Source organism: Neophocaena asiaeorientalis, unplaced genomic scaffold, assembly GCF_003031525.2.
Source record: "Neophocaena asiaeorientalis asiaeorientalis breed wild unplaced genomic scaffold, Neophocaena_asiaeorientalis_V1.1 scaffold55, whole genome shotgun sequence".
NCBI classification, from domain to species: domain Eukaryota; kingdom Metazoa; phylum Chordata; class Mammalia; order Artiodactyla; family Phocoenidae; genus Neophocaena; species Neophocaena asiaeorientalis.
In genome coordinates, this window is record NW_020175684.1 from 8,454,067 (window position 1) to 8,466,632 (window position 12,566).

At 41.6% G+C, this 12,566-nt stretch overlaps 1 protein-coding gene across 1 annotated transcript in view; it reads right to left on the reverse strand.

Moving 5' to 3' along the window:
* Positions 1 to 806, reverse strand: part of ADAMTS5 (ADAM metallopeptidase with thrombospondin type 1 motif 5) — a 44,570-nt gene extending 43,764 nt beyond the window's left edge. The window contains exon 1 of the mRNA XM_024732005.1: positions 1 to 806. This exon is cut by the window's left edge and continues 1,030 nt beyond it. Within this exon, the coding sequence (XP_024587773.1) occupies positions 1 to 125 (125 nt within the window). The 5' untranslated portion in view covers positions 126 to 806.
* Positions 807 to 12,566: the final 11,760 nt, after the last annotated feature.

The following is a 12,566-nucleotide window of genomic DNA, read 5'->3' on the forward strand; positions in this document are numbered from 1 at the left end:
GGGGCGGCCGCCGCAGCAGCCCGAGGCTGCCCGGCTTTATCCTGGGCAGGTGCCGCGGCGGGGCCGGCCGCGACCGGAGGCAGGCGGAGCGCGCACAGCAGCAGGGACGCCCACCCAAGCAGCATAGTGCGCTGCCCGCGGGGAGGGGCTGCGCGACGGGGACTTTATGGGTGTTTGTTATTCGCTCTGGAAGTTACCGGGGCGGGAGGTGGGGACACACAGACACTTGCTTGCAAGGTTGAGTCAAGTGTCGGAGGGAGGGGGACCCGGCAGCAGCGCCAGCCTGTCCCGGCCGCGATGCCAGCGTGCGAACTTTTCTTTGTTGGTTTGGAAAATGTTTGGATTCGTGCTCCCGAAAGAGGATAAAAAAAAGAATAAAAGAAAAAAATAAAGAAAAGAAAAAGAAGCCGGGTTGTGGAGAAAAGGGGAAAAACCCCAATCCAACCCCAGCCAGGATTGGAGCACCGAGAAAAGTAAGGAAGGTGCCGCGCACCAGGCGGGCAACTGATGCGTGCTGCCTCCAGCCCCCTTGCTGCTCGGGACCCGCCGGCAGCAGGGGTTCCAAGCTCCGGAGCCCGCTTCCTTTCTTATTTTGTGGGTTTCCTTGACTCTACTGGAACCGGGAGGAAGGGAAGAAAGAGAAGAAAAAAAGCCATAAAAATTAAAACAGAAATGCAAGGGGCGGCCTGCGGCGAGCCAGCGAAGCTGCGCGTCCGTGTCCCTTCTGATGCAGTGTCTTCCTGCCCGCCGTCATCCCCAGTCGGCCGCTGCGAGCGCGGAGAGCAGCGCGAGCGCTGTGAAGATGCGAGGAGGTGGAACAATGAATTTATAGCGGCATGCCATCCTGCAATGGCAATTTCAACAATTCGTCACTGCAAGCTGCCTCTTAAAGGGAGAGCTTCCCCCACCACTCCCACCCTTCCTGGTCCGCGCCTAATCAGATGGGGGAGGGCGGGCCTGGGGGGTGATCGAGGAAAGGGCAACAGCGGAGGAGGAAGGGACCCGGTGAGGTGGAAGGAGGGTGGGGGAGGGAGCAAGGGCGAGGGGGAGAAAAGTATTTGAGTAAGAAAAACAGAAGATTTCTTTGGCCTCATTTAAAGCCACAGCGGCTGGGGTTTGTCTGATATTTCACAACCAATCGGGGTTGGCTAACCTCGGCTTACCTCATCTCCTGACGGGGTGTTTTGGTATGTTTTTAAAGTTACTGAGACGTTTCAAGTCTCTCTCTGCCCCCTTTTCTCCTGCTTTTCTTTCCCTCGGTAGGAAGTTCCTGCAGCACGTTTTTGCCCTGTGCACGCCGGTGCGCTCTGGCCTCGTAGACCTTGCAACCGCATCCATCAGCCAAGGGCTTTCAGCTTCCCGTGCGCCCCCTCGCCCCGCTCTGCCGGTACCGGTTTCCTCCCTCCGCATCCCTCGGACTCTTCGCTCTCGTTCTCGGTTGCACACTAGGTTCGGTCTTCGGGTGACTAACTTTTCCCAGCCACCAGCAGAGTGGCCGCGCAGGCGGAGAGCCGCGGGCGCTTCCTGGCGCGTCTCTGCGCCCCGAGGGCTGCGTGTCCCCGGGACAGGGCCGCGGGAGGCCTGGGAACTCCGCGCCTTTGTGTGCGAGCCGCGGGCTCCCCCCTTCCTCAAGCGCGCCTTTCATCCTCGCCCACGATCTGTCACTTAATCCCGGATGACTGGAACTTCCTTTGCTTAGTGCCCACACTTTTCTCTTATTCCTTCGTCAAAAATGATATTTAAACGATAAATACCCATATATGTATTTATTTCTCCTAAAACAACCACCACCACCCTTGGCCCTGACCTACTATCATTCTCAGAAATTCCTTTTAGGTGAAAAAGAAGACTTTTGTGGGGAGGAAAGGCGCAGGTTGGTGTTTATTAGTATCTGAGTGGTATTGTTACTGCTACTTGGTTTCTCTCTCCTCTTTCTTTCCTCAAATTATCAACTCTAGTAGAAAAGAAGGAAAATCCGACTTTCTAACCACTACTGGTAATGGTTAGAAGGTCTACCATAGGGACAAGAGTACCTTCCTTCCCCATTATTCCAAGACGAATTAATGAATACATCAGTGGAAAATGAATCTGCTATATAGTTAGCACATTTCTGTCTTTCTACCTTTGTTTAATTCACAGAGATGCATGCCAAGGATAGCAGGGGCACCTCTGTGCACTCCAAGCTGCTGGTGGTTTTTGTATCTTTGTTAAGAGATCTGATGACTATTTCAGGGAATCGGGAGGGTCCTGAACTGGCTTGAGGTCCTCTGAGTAGCAGCGATGAACCCGGGAATCCCAGAGCTGCCCAGCAGTGATGCCCATTGCCCTGTGCCTGGAGCACCCTCTGGAGTCACCTGGAGGGAGGGGTGAAGCGTGTTTTGAGAGTTAGTTCTCACTTATAAATGAACTGATCATTGGGGTTTCCGGACCACCCAATAACTTCTAGTGGATTCTGAAATACCTCAAGATCTGGGAGGAAGTTCTATTGCTGAAGGCCGTTGCCTTTTTTTTTTTTTTTTTTTTTTTTTTTTTGCGGTACGCGGGCCTCTCACTGTTGTGGCCTCTCCCGTTGCGGAGCAACAGGCTCCGGACGCGCAGGCTCAGTGGCCATGGCTCACGGGCCCAGCCGCTCCGCGGCATGTGGGATCCTCCCACACCGGGGCACGAACCCGTGTCCCCTGCATCGGCAGGCGGACTCTCAACCACTGCGCCACCAGGGAAGCCCCCGTTGCCTTTTAATTCCATGACCCCTTAGTCTCTCAGTGGTCAGCTGTCCAAGACCAATACTACCAGTTGAATATTTTGAGGAACCAGAGACATTCAGAATCAGGAAATAAAGGAGAACCTAGTTCCTGAAGTCTTCCTGTTCCCCCGGTAGCCTTCAAGTTTGTACTGGCCATTCTCTCTTCAGGGGTCATTGCCTGTGCCTTTAGATAGGATTTGTTATTGTTATTATTACCAATTTCAGTAAAAAGTAGCCCAATATTTGTCACTAAATACCATCTCTAAAACAACTTGGATTCATTAATTTTAACCCTTTCATCATTGTTAATCTCAAAGGATCCTTTTGATAGAGAAGCAGATGGCAGTGGTGTAAATTAATTAATTATAATTATTTGAATTCACAGATTTCATAGTTAGCATTTAAAGAAATTCCAAATGAATTTTCTTCTTAGTGAATGAACATCTTTCTCCTCTCTCAGAAACACTGCATTTCTCACATGAATCTCACATGCCTCTGAATTTTATGCCTTCAATTTTAATTACATAATGATATTTGTACTCAGGTAGATTATTCAAAATTTTAGAAGTATGTTGAAGAACAAGATAGATACAGATAAAGCTCCAAACGTGAATATCAAGTACTAAATATAAATATAACCACATATTCACAAGGACAGGAACTAATACAGCTTATAAATTTAATGAGTAAGTTCTTACATATTCAGAACATTTCTAATTGGATATAACCTTTTTCTTTTTCTGTGAAAGTAACTTGGGCACTTTAGGAAGTTCATGTGGTAACACTTTAAAAATATTACCCTTGTGGATTAAGATGAATATTCCACAAATGTTCCAGAAAAATTAATGTCTGTCAGTCCAATAATATACTTTGCACTGGCTAAAAGTAGCCCATGTTTTTATTTTCTTTTTAAAGAAGAAAAAGAACATGTATGAGGAATCACATTTAGGGGGACAATTTGCTACTTCGTTATTTCATTATTCCAAGTGAAGTGTTACTTGTGCATATTTAATGAGAAGTTTCCACTGCATTTCTAGAGTATATGACCACACCTGATGTGTAATTTTACATTTCCCCAAAGGAAGAGAGTCTTTCTACTCCAGAATGTTACAAATTGGAAATTATTTTAGAGATTATTATCTAAGAGTTGAGACCAAAGTGAGTTGCCTGGGAGGCAAAAATCCACTAGTGGCCAGCTCTCCTGCAACCTAAATTCCTTCCCCCTGATTTGATGGGCAATCTACAACCTCTCTTAAAATCCACCCAGTGTAACAAATATCTGTCGAGGTCCCACTGCAAAGTGCTCTGGAGGTTCTCTGGAGACATATGAAAATGAATAAGTCATGATTAATGTTCAAAGATGCTGACAGTTCAGAGATGGAGCCAACTGTACCAAGAGATACTTGGAATGCAAACTGGAAAAAAGAGGGGAAAAAAGAGGGGAAAAAAGCAAGAGAACAACTTCTGCAGGTGCTTTGAGCTGTGTATTTCCAGTACAGCTTCATTTCATCGGATGTGTATATTCTTGTAAGTAGTATTTTCTCAAATTTCTATTTGCTAATGTGTCATTTCCTCCCCTCCCCCATCTATGATTTTAATGCTAAAAATGAGGAAATAACTGACAATAAAATATTCCCCTCTAGTCAAACACCTGCTCTTTACCTCCCAAGTAGGAGAATGACAGCCTGTCAACTCTGTAATAGTTTTCCTTTCCCACATCAGGATCCCTACCCTAGGTCTTGCTGTATTTTGAAGTCCCTGAGTATCAGGTCCCTGAGGCAGGATGCTGGATGCTGAGAGTGAAGCAGCTCCACTGCTGCTTGAGGCCCTATATGAATGCTCTAAAGATTCTAGGTCAGCCTTTTCCTCAAGTGCCACTCAACTTTGCAAATTCCAGTTCTCAGAAGACTTGCTTCAAAACCAAAGGTTATTTTAGATACCTCATGTAAGTGTGTAATCATGCAGAATTTGTTCTTCTGTGACCGGTCGATTTCACTTCGCATAATGTCCTTCAGGTTCATCCATGCTGTCCACATAAAATAGTCAAACTCATAAAAGCAGAGTGTAGAATGCTGGCTGCCAGGGTCTAGGGGGAGGGGGAAATGGAGCGTTGCTCTTCAAGAGTATAAAGTTTCAGTTATGCGAGATGAATGAAATCTAGAGATCTGCTGTAAAACATCATGCCTATAGTTAACAATACTGTACTGTATGCTTAAAAATTTAGTGAGGGTGGATTTCATGTTAAATATTCTTAGCACAAAAACAAAATGAAAACCAAAGGTTACACTTGGGGAATAGGGAAAGAAGTGTATGCTATCTTTGATATGAATCCTAAATTTTTAGAGGGTAAAACTACTACCTAAACTATGATTCTCTTGCGGTATGCGGGCATCTCACTGTTGTAGCCTCTCCTGTTGCAGAGCACAGGCTCCAGATGCGCAGGCTCAGCGGCCATGGCTCACGGGCCCAGCCGCACTGCTGCATGTGGGATCTTCCAGGACGGGGGCACGAACCCGTGTCCCCTAGTATCGGCAGGGGGACTCTCCACCACTGCACCACCAGGGATGCCCTATCCTTCTCTTTTTTCCTAACCCTTTACCTCCCTCTCCATCTCCTCCTATAATCTACAATGGTGTACACATCAATGTACATGCACAATCTCGCACATATTAGACACACAACACACAGCAGCATGTGTGCACCTGTGCACACGCTTCGCCCTAACTCGGTTGCCCATCTAGGCTGTACTGATGTGACAAGGGGATAGAATGTCTTGAGAAAATAAGAGAGGGTATTATGCCAGCTCTTCCTTTCCCCTTGCAGAGAAAACTTTCTTGAGACCTTCACTGTAGAGATTTTATTTTTTTAGGGAAATATACCACACTTCTGATAAAACTCAAAACCATTTTCTCTGGTCTCTGCTTAGGACATATTACAGAATGGTCTATCTCTTGTGACAGATAACATATGCTTCAGAATCAGTGTTATTTAATTTTATAAAGAATAAATTTTGGACAAAGCTAGATTTTCATTTTTTTATATGCAGAAATTTTATACAGTATAAAAGTGAGTAATGTACATGGTATTATTTAAGACATACAGGTGCTATCTGTAAAGTAAAACCAACAAGTGTTTTTATGCTGACCAGCTGTGAAACGTTGTTTTAGCTTTTCTCACACAAATATGCACATATTACTTTCTTTTAGGAGTTACTCAAGTTCTTTTTTTTTTTCCAAAAATTATCTCAAAATCAAACGTTACTGGAAACACATGGAAAATCAGGAATTTCCAGCCTAGAGTAATTTAAAACATTTGAGTTTTTTATTTTTTCCTTCATGATGACAAATTTAAGCAAAGAGTTCAAATTGCATAATGAGTAGTTGTTGCCATCGTAATTGTAGCAGGTAAGAATTGTTGTTCCATAGCCCTACAACTAGTGGGTTTTTTTTGTTTTTTTAAGTAAAGTTTACATGGTAGCAACACTTTGTTCAACCTCTGCAATATCACAGTCTCCTTGGAAACCAGTGAATCTCTCCTTATTAAAAGTATTTGCCTTATTCTGGTCAGTAAAGTAAGAAGCGGAAGTTAGTCCAAACAAAGCTGATAAACATCAATTGGTTCCTGCCTCACTCGCCCCTGGCTAGTAAGGAAATGAAGACAGTGGCTGCCTCATCAATAAGCTTACCTTCCACCCATGCTGCTGGTTGCATAGATGGTTTAAGAAAGAAATACAGAGTATCATTTTTCATGATTATCCATGGACTAATACATACCTGTCCAACACATACTTTTCTTAGACAGGTACTAGCAGGTGGAAGGAGCAGTTATCCTGGTTATGATCCTACATGAGGATGGGGGTGCAGGTAAAGAGCTTGCAGTGTTTCCTTATTTTACTTCACAGGTGTCCCTCTTCCTATACCCCTCTTCCCAAGCCCCGAATCATGGCGGAAACAGGAAGTAACAATGCCGCTCTTACTTATTGACTTACTGAGTAAAAATTTTATTCTCAGTTCAAGGAAGGAGCCCATTCATGACAATCACCATCAACTCTCCCTCTTTTCTTCTTCCAGTTAGTCCATCCTGAACCTGTTGGAAACTCCCCTTTCACCTCTACTGACGTGACCCAGGGTCTCAATGAGGTCGTTATCTCTCATCTTTAAGAATATGAGTAGATGGGCTTGAGGCAGCAGGAAGAGAAGAGGAAATAGAATTTGATTGCGTTGTAGTTGAGGGAACTAATCTTTGCCCAAATTTTTATGTATTTGTTCCCAAAGCCAGACTCTTACTTTTGCTCCTTCGTTTTTCTCATTTCGGGATCCTCTTTCAAGCCATCTACACCCTTTCCAGTCTATATACGTGATGAAGAAAGATTCCCCTTGTCCTTCAGGCATTTGGGGCATCACATTCTATTGAGAACAGAGCTGGGTTGGAAAGAATGAGGTTGTGGTGCTGTCACTCATGAAACTCAGACCTACATTCAAAATCATCTTCTCAAAGGAGTCCTTACCAGATCTGTCCACAGTCATTATCAGACCTTGATGGTTCATGTCAGTTTGGGCCCAAATGTTTTAAGTGACTGTTGAATTATACCTGAAAGAGCTCTTTTGACTCATGACTTTAGAATTAATTACCAGTAGTTGGTTATGAATTACTAAACACATATTTACAATGAACTATATCATCTCTAGCCTGTTTTTCTGCATCTCAGATCTTCATTTATTTCTGCCACAGCAGTAATCAAATCGGTCAGTATTTTATTCACCTACTTCCTCGTGAGATTTATTTTAGAAAAGTGGGTTGAGGAAAATGATGCAGGTTGAAACTACATAAGGCAGAGGCATTCACAGCAGGAAACTATCAAGTATGACATAAAGAAAGCCTCTCACATACGTTCCACAGCTAAATTCTACAGAATTTTCAGAAAATCTAAAAATAATTTAAAAAAAATTAGTTGTCAGAGGATTAAAGGGTAAACTATGCCAACTGGACTCTCTGCTAGCTATCAGCCAAATAATTTATTCTCAAAAAAATGCAAAACAATGTCTTGAGACTGAGGTGTTTTTGTTTTTGTTTCTCTCCCTCTGCTCTATCATAAACCTTGTTTTTGCCTTTGATCATTGACAAGTTTAATGGTTGGGTTCCTCCTACATAAGTAAACTTTTTGCATGCCAAAGATAACTCCATGTATCAGAATTATTCTTGGCCTCTTTCTCTTCCTTCTTTCTCTTTTTCCCTCCCTACCTCTCCCGTTCTTTATGTCTGCCTTTTCCACTAGAATGCATGCGCCATGAAAACAGGACCTATGCTTATCTTTATCACCTTGTAACTCCAGTTTCTAGCTTGGTAACTTGCAAATGGGAGGCATGAATAGATACATGGTAACTATGCAAAACATCTATGTTAACTATTTTTTAAAAGTATTTGTGCATGTGTTTTTTGATATTTGTCTGTCACCTTTCTTAACCATTCTTTCTCTAATAATAAAACCACACCTTTTCAGGGAGCCCTAATCCACGTGTTTGAGTAAAGCTGATCCCATTTCTGTCCCCTTCCCACAGGTCTGGGTACTTGACACCAAACCTGGCAGCTCAGAGCTCTCCATAGACCTGGCCATAGAAATTGGTCCCAGAAAGAGCTCTGCCCATTGTATTCTCACTTGGGACATTTGCCAGGTCATTAGGCAAATATACTTTTCTTTCCATGATCAAAAGCTATAAGGACCATGTACTAAAAACAGAAATCTAACTGCTGTAAAACACCCACAAATTCTCAATGTTCTCACACAATTGAAGTTTATTCTAAGTGTATAATAAACACCCTCAAATTCTCAGTGTTTTTACGTAATCGTATTTTCTCCTTCCATATCAAAGTTCTTTGTGGGTTGATGGCAGGTGGGAGGCCGCTCCGTGCAATCAATCAAGAATTCAACCTTGTTTCATCCTGTGATCCTACCCCATTCTTCACCTGTTGCCTCTGAGGCTGACTTAGAAAGGGAAGAAAGAGACGGTAGATAAGGCATTCTCTCTTACTTGCCTCTTCCAACAGTGGCATACTTCATTTCTGTTAACAGTCCTTTGGCATAACTAGCCATAGGGAGCGACCCAGATGTAAGACAGAGGGAGGCAGGTGTGAACCCAAGAAGAAAGGGGGTGAAAACAACATTTAGTTAGTCTCTGATAATTGCCATTTATCTTAGAGATGCCACCAATGGAAAAAGATTAAGAATGAAGCCAAGCAGGGGTGAGAAAGAGAGCAAGAGGGAGAAAATAAGAAAGGGGAGAAAAAAAAAAGAAGACAGTAACATTAGAAACCTTGAATTCACAATGTCAATAAAATCTTTATTTTTGTTTATGCTAGTTTAATTAGAAATTCTGTCACCTAAAATAGAAATAATCTGAATGAACACACCCCTGTTTTGCTTGCTACGCTATATGTAGGCCTAAACACAATGCTTTGCATATGGTAGACAATCTAAATATTTTTTGAATCACAGATTATAGGAATGAACTCTCAATATTAATATATTTGTCTGATGTTAGCTGTCAAACATAATAAATGCATCACACAGTCTATCATTATATTTCCTGTTATTCTGTTTCATGTCGCTGATGTGTCTCATGATGAACTGTATCAAAATTTTCAACACTTTTTATCTGGGTTGATTCACTTATGGCAGAAATTTTCACATTTATGATTAGTTAAAACTGAAACTTCAGTTGTACTTCTTTGATTCTAAATCTGTTTAATCCTATTAAACACTGCAAACGTCTGTGACATTCTGGAACCTAAGGATACCCAACATCCCTCTGATGTGTGCTCTGAAGAGATGCTTGGCTCCCTGCCCCCTCTCTGTGCTGACCCCGCAGTGTGGAAAGATAGTCATCGCGGGGCTTTGGTAATTAGAGGAAACCACCAGAGCCAAACATCGTAAGAAAATTCTTCTACCAAACCATGAGGCACGAGAGTAGCAGAAGATTTACTTTATGCCAACTTGCTGTATGGTTGAGCACATCCCTCCAAAACAACAGCAAGAAGCCAAAATGCCCAAGTTTCTATCTCAGCCCAGGCACTGTCTGTGATCCTTTGTAATTTAGAAGTCACTTAGACCCTTTGTTGCACCTGTTTTTCATGTGCCAAACAGTGAAGATTGTAACACTTACCTTCCTGGGTTCTTATAAAGATTAAAAGTTTAAATATGGATGAAGTGCCTGGTGCACAGTAAATAAATAATATATTACTATTATTATTATCCCACTGTGGCAGTTGCAGATTTAGTTTTAACTCTTTCATGTCCATTTATATTTTGGCTCAGAATGTGTCTCTGACTGTCCTGAAAGGAGGTTTTGAAAGAACATCACAAGGCTGTGAAGAATAAAGATATTTAAAACATTCCAGGTGCTAAATTTGGAGAAAAGCCTGATGCAAAGTGGAAATTCCAAAAGGGTTTAGAAAGAAGTATCTTCTAATGGTCATTATTACCTCTGGTGTCTGAGTGAACGGTAAAGCAGAATTACAAAAAAAGAACTTTATTTTTTCCATTCATGTCTTCTTGTGTTTATATTCCCTGATGGTGTTGAAGTCATTTGTGTGCTTGTTTTTTTGTCCCTCTGCCACGTGCTAGACTGCCATCATAGAGTATAGGGACCATCACCCCCATCTACACATACCACCAGATCCTAGCACATCAGACCTTATAGTCTCTCGACAAACATTTGCTTTAATTTATTTCAATTAAATTAATCTCCTTTAATCCCACAGTGTTTAAGGGAGGAGAAATAAAGCACAAAATATTTAGTTTCTGTTTCTTTTCTATAATCTTGATCTCAGTTCAAGGAAAAGAGGAATAATTGTAACTTATGAAAGCAATCATGACCATCTATAACTCAGTCTAGTAGAAACTTCTAGAACCCTATGTCCAGAAGAGAATATAAATGGTGACAAAACAGTACAGGTTTTTGGTAGTTGAGGGAAGACTCAATGACACTTATCTTTCCCATCACATGATATAATATATGGGACCCTTAGGGTTGGTGGACATAATATTCACATTTCCAGTTTCTTGGTGGCTCCTGGAAGAACTTAGGTACATAGTACACAGCAATTCATAATTTGGAATGTGGTCAGCCTAGGTAGTTGCCTGGTATTTCTGGTTCTGGGTTTTGTTTGTTTGCTTTGTTTTGAAAAGTCCTTATCACACAACAAAAAGCTAAGGTCAAGAGAGTAAACAAAAAATGAAAACCACAACTTTTTGTTTCTTTGAAAGAAGCCATCCAAATCCACAGAATGTGACCTTATTTGGAATTCGTTTGGAATTCGGGCTGTTGCAGATTGTATTTTTATGAGGTCATACAGGGTTAGGGTGGGTCCTAAATTCAGTGACTGGTGTCCTTATAAGACACAGATACAAAAAGAACAAACACACAGGGGGAAGATGGTCATGTGAAGATGGAGGAGACTGAGCAGAGACTGGACTGATTCAGCAGCTATAAACCAAGGAAAGCCAAGGATTGTGGGCAACTACCAGAAGCTAGGAAGAGACAAGAAAGGACTCTTCCCTAGTGCTTTTAGACAGCATGTGACACAGCTGACACTAATTTTGCACTTCTATCCTTCAGGATGTGAGAAAATTAATTTCTGAGCCAAATGTTTTGACCCCAAAATAAAAAAAATTTAAAAACTGAAAACAGACATTTATTGTCCGTTATTTAAAACAGACGTTTCTTCAAAGGAGGTCACTAGTATTATTGGTGGTAGAAGTGAAGAGAACACAAAGTGTAAAGCAGTTGTACTTTAAGACAGAAAATAAAATGGATAGATTTGAGAAAGGAATTCAGTCAAGGCTCAGATCTACCATGAAAACAATTTCACTTATGTTGCCCAGAGGTATAAGAAAAGGAAATAGTTGGGACAGTGACTCCAAGTGATATATGCAATGCAGTTTACTCACCAGTGAGATAAATATTTGGAAAAAGCTGCAAGATGGCAAAATGTATTAGGTACAAAAAGCACACAACTGTGGGTCTCCATTAAAATAAGGTTGAAGAGAAAGTCAAAAGCGCAAACAGAGCTACAAATGATGAAGGCAAGACAGTGGCAATTGGACTCAGCATGCCTAGAGTAAATGTTGGTTTGAAACTTCCCGAAGCATTTTAGTTTTTGACACTTGTGAAATCAACAAATGCATTATTTGACTCATTGCCCCAGAAGTGTTCTCTTGAAGTGGAGAAACTCATAGTGGAGAAATAGCATGTTCAGTAAAGAAAATTTCTTCCTAAATATTCATTCATCCATGAGATGGACAGGAAAACACAAGGATTTAAGGAGGCCAAGGATAAACTGACTCATTTTCTTTTGTGGCAGAGTAGCATATTTTGGGATTAAGACTCACTTGTTTTCCTGTTCTGTCATTTCCCAACATTAAGGGACTTGAATAAGAACTGCCTTAATGTTTATTGACGTTCCATTAAAAACTGTATAAAGCATGGTCAAATTCTTTTATTTTTTTCTTTCAAAAATGTCCACAAGTACTTTGTGCTAAGATGGCATTTTAAAATGTGTGGCTTCTCAATGTTTTTCTTGGCATATCTATAGAGTAGAATACTTTGTCTATACTTTCTTTTTCTTCATGTTTTTGTTGAAACAAGGGGAAAAAAAATTTCCATCCTCTAGAAAGCAGTGAATCTCAAAAATTTTGAGGTCCCTTTGTCCCTTTAAAAATGATTGATGACCCCCCCAAACTTTGGTTTATGTGGGGTTCTCAGTATATGATTATATCTACTGATAGTTACCATAATAGAAAATAGAATTGAAAAAAATATTTGTT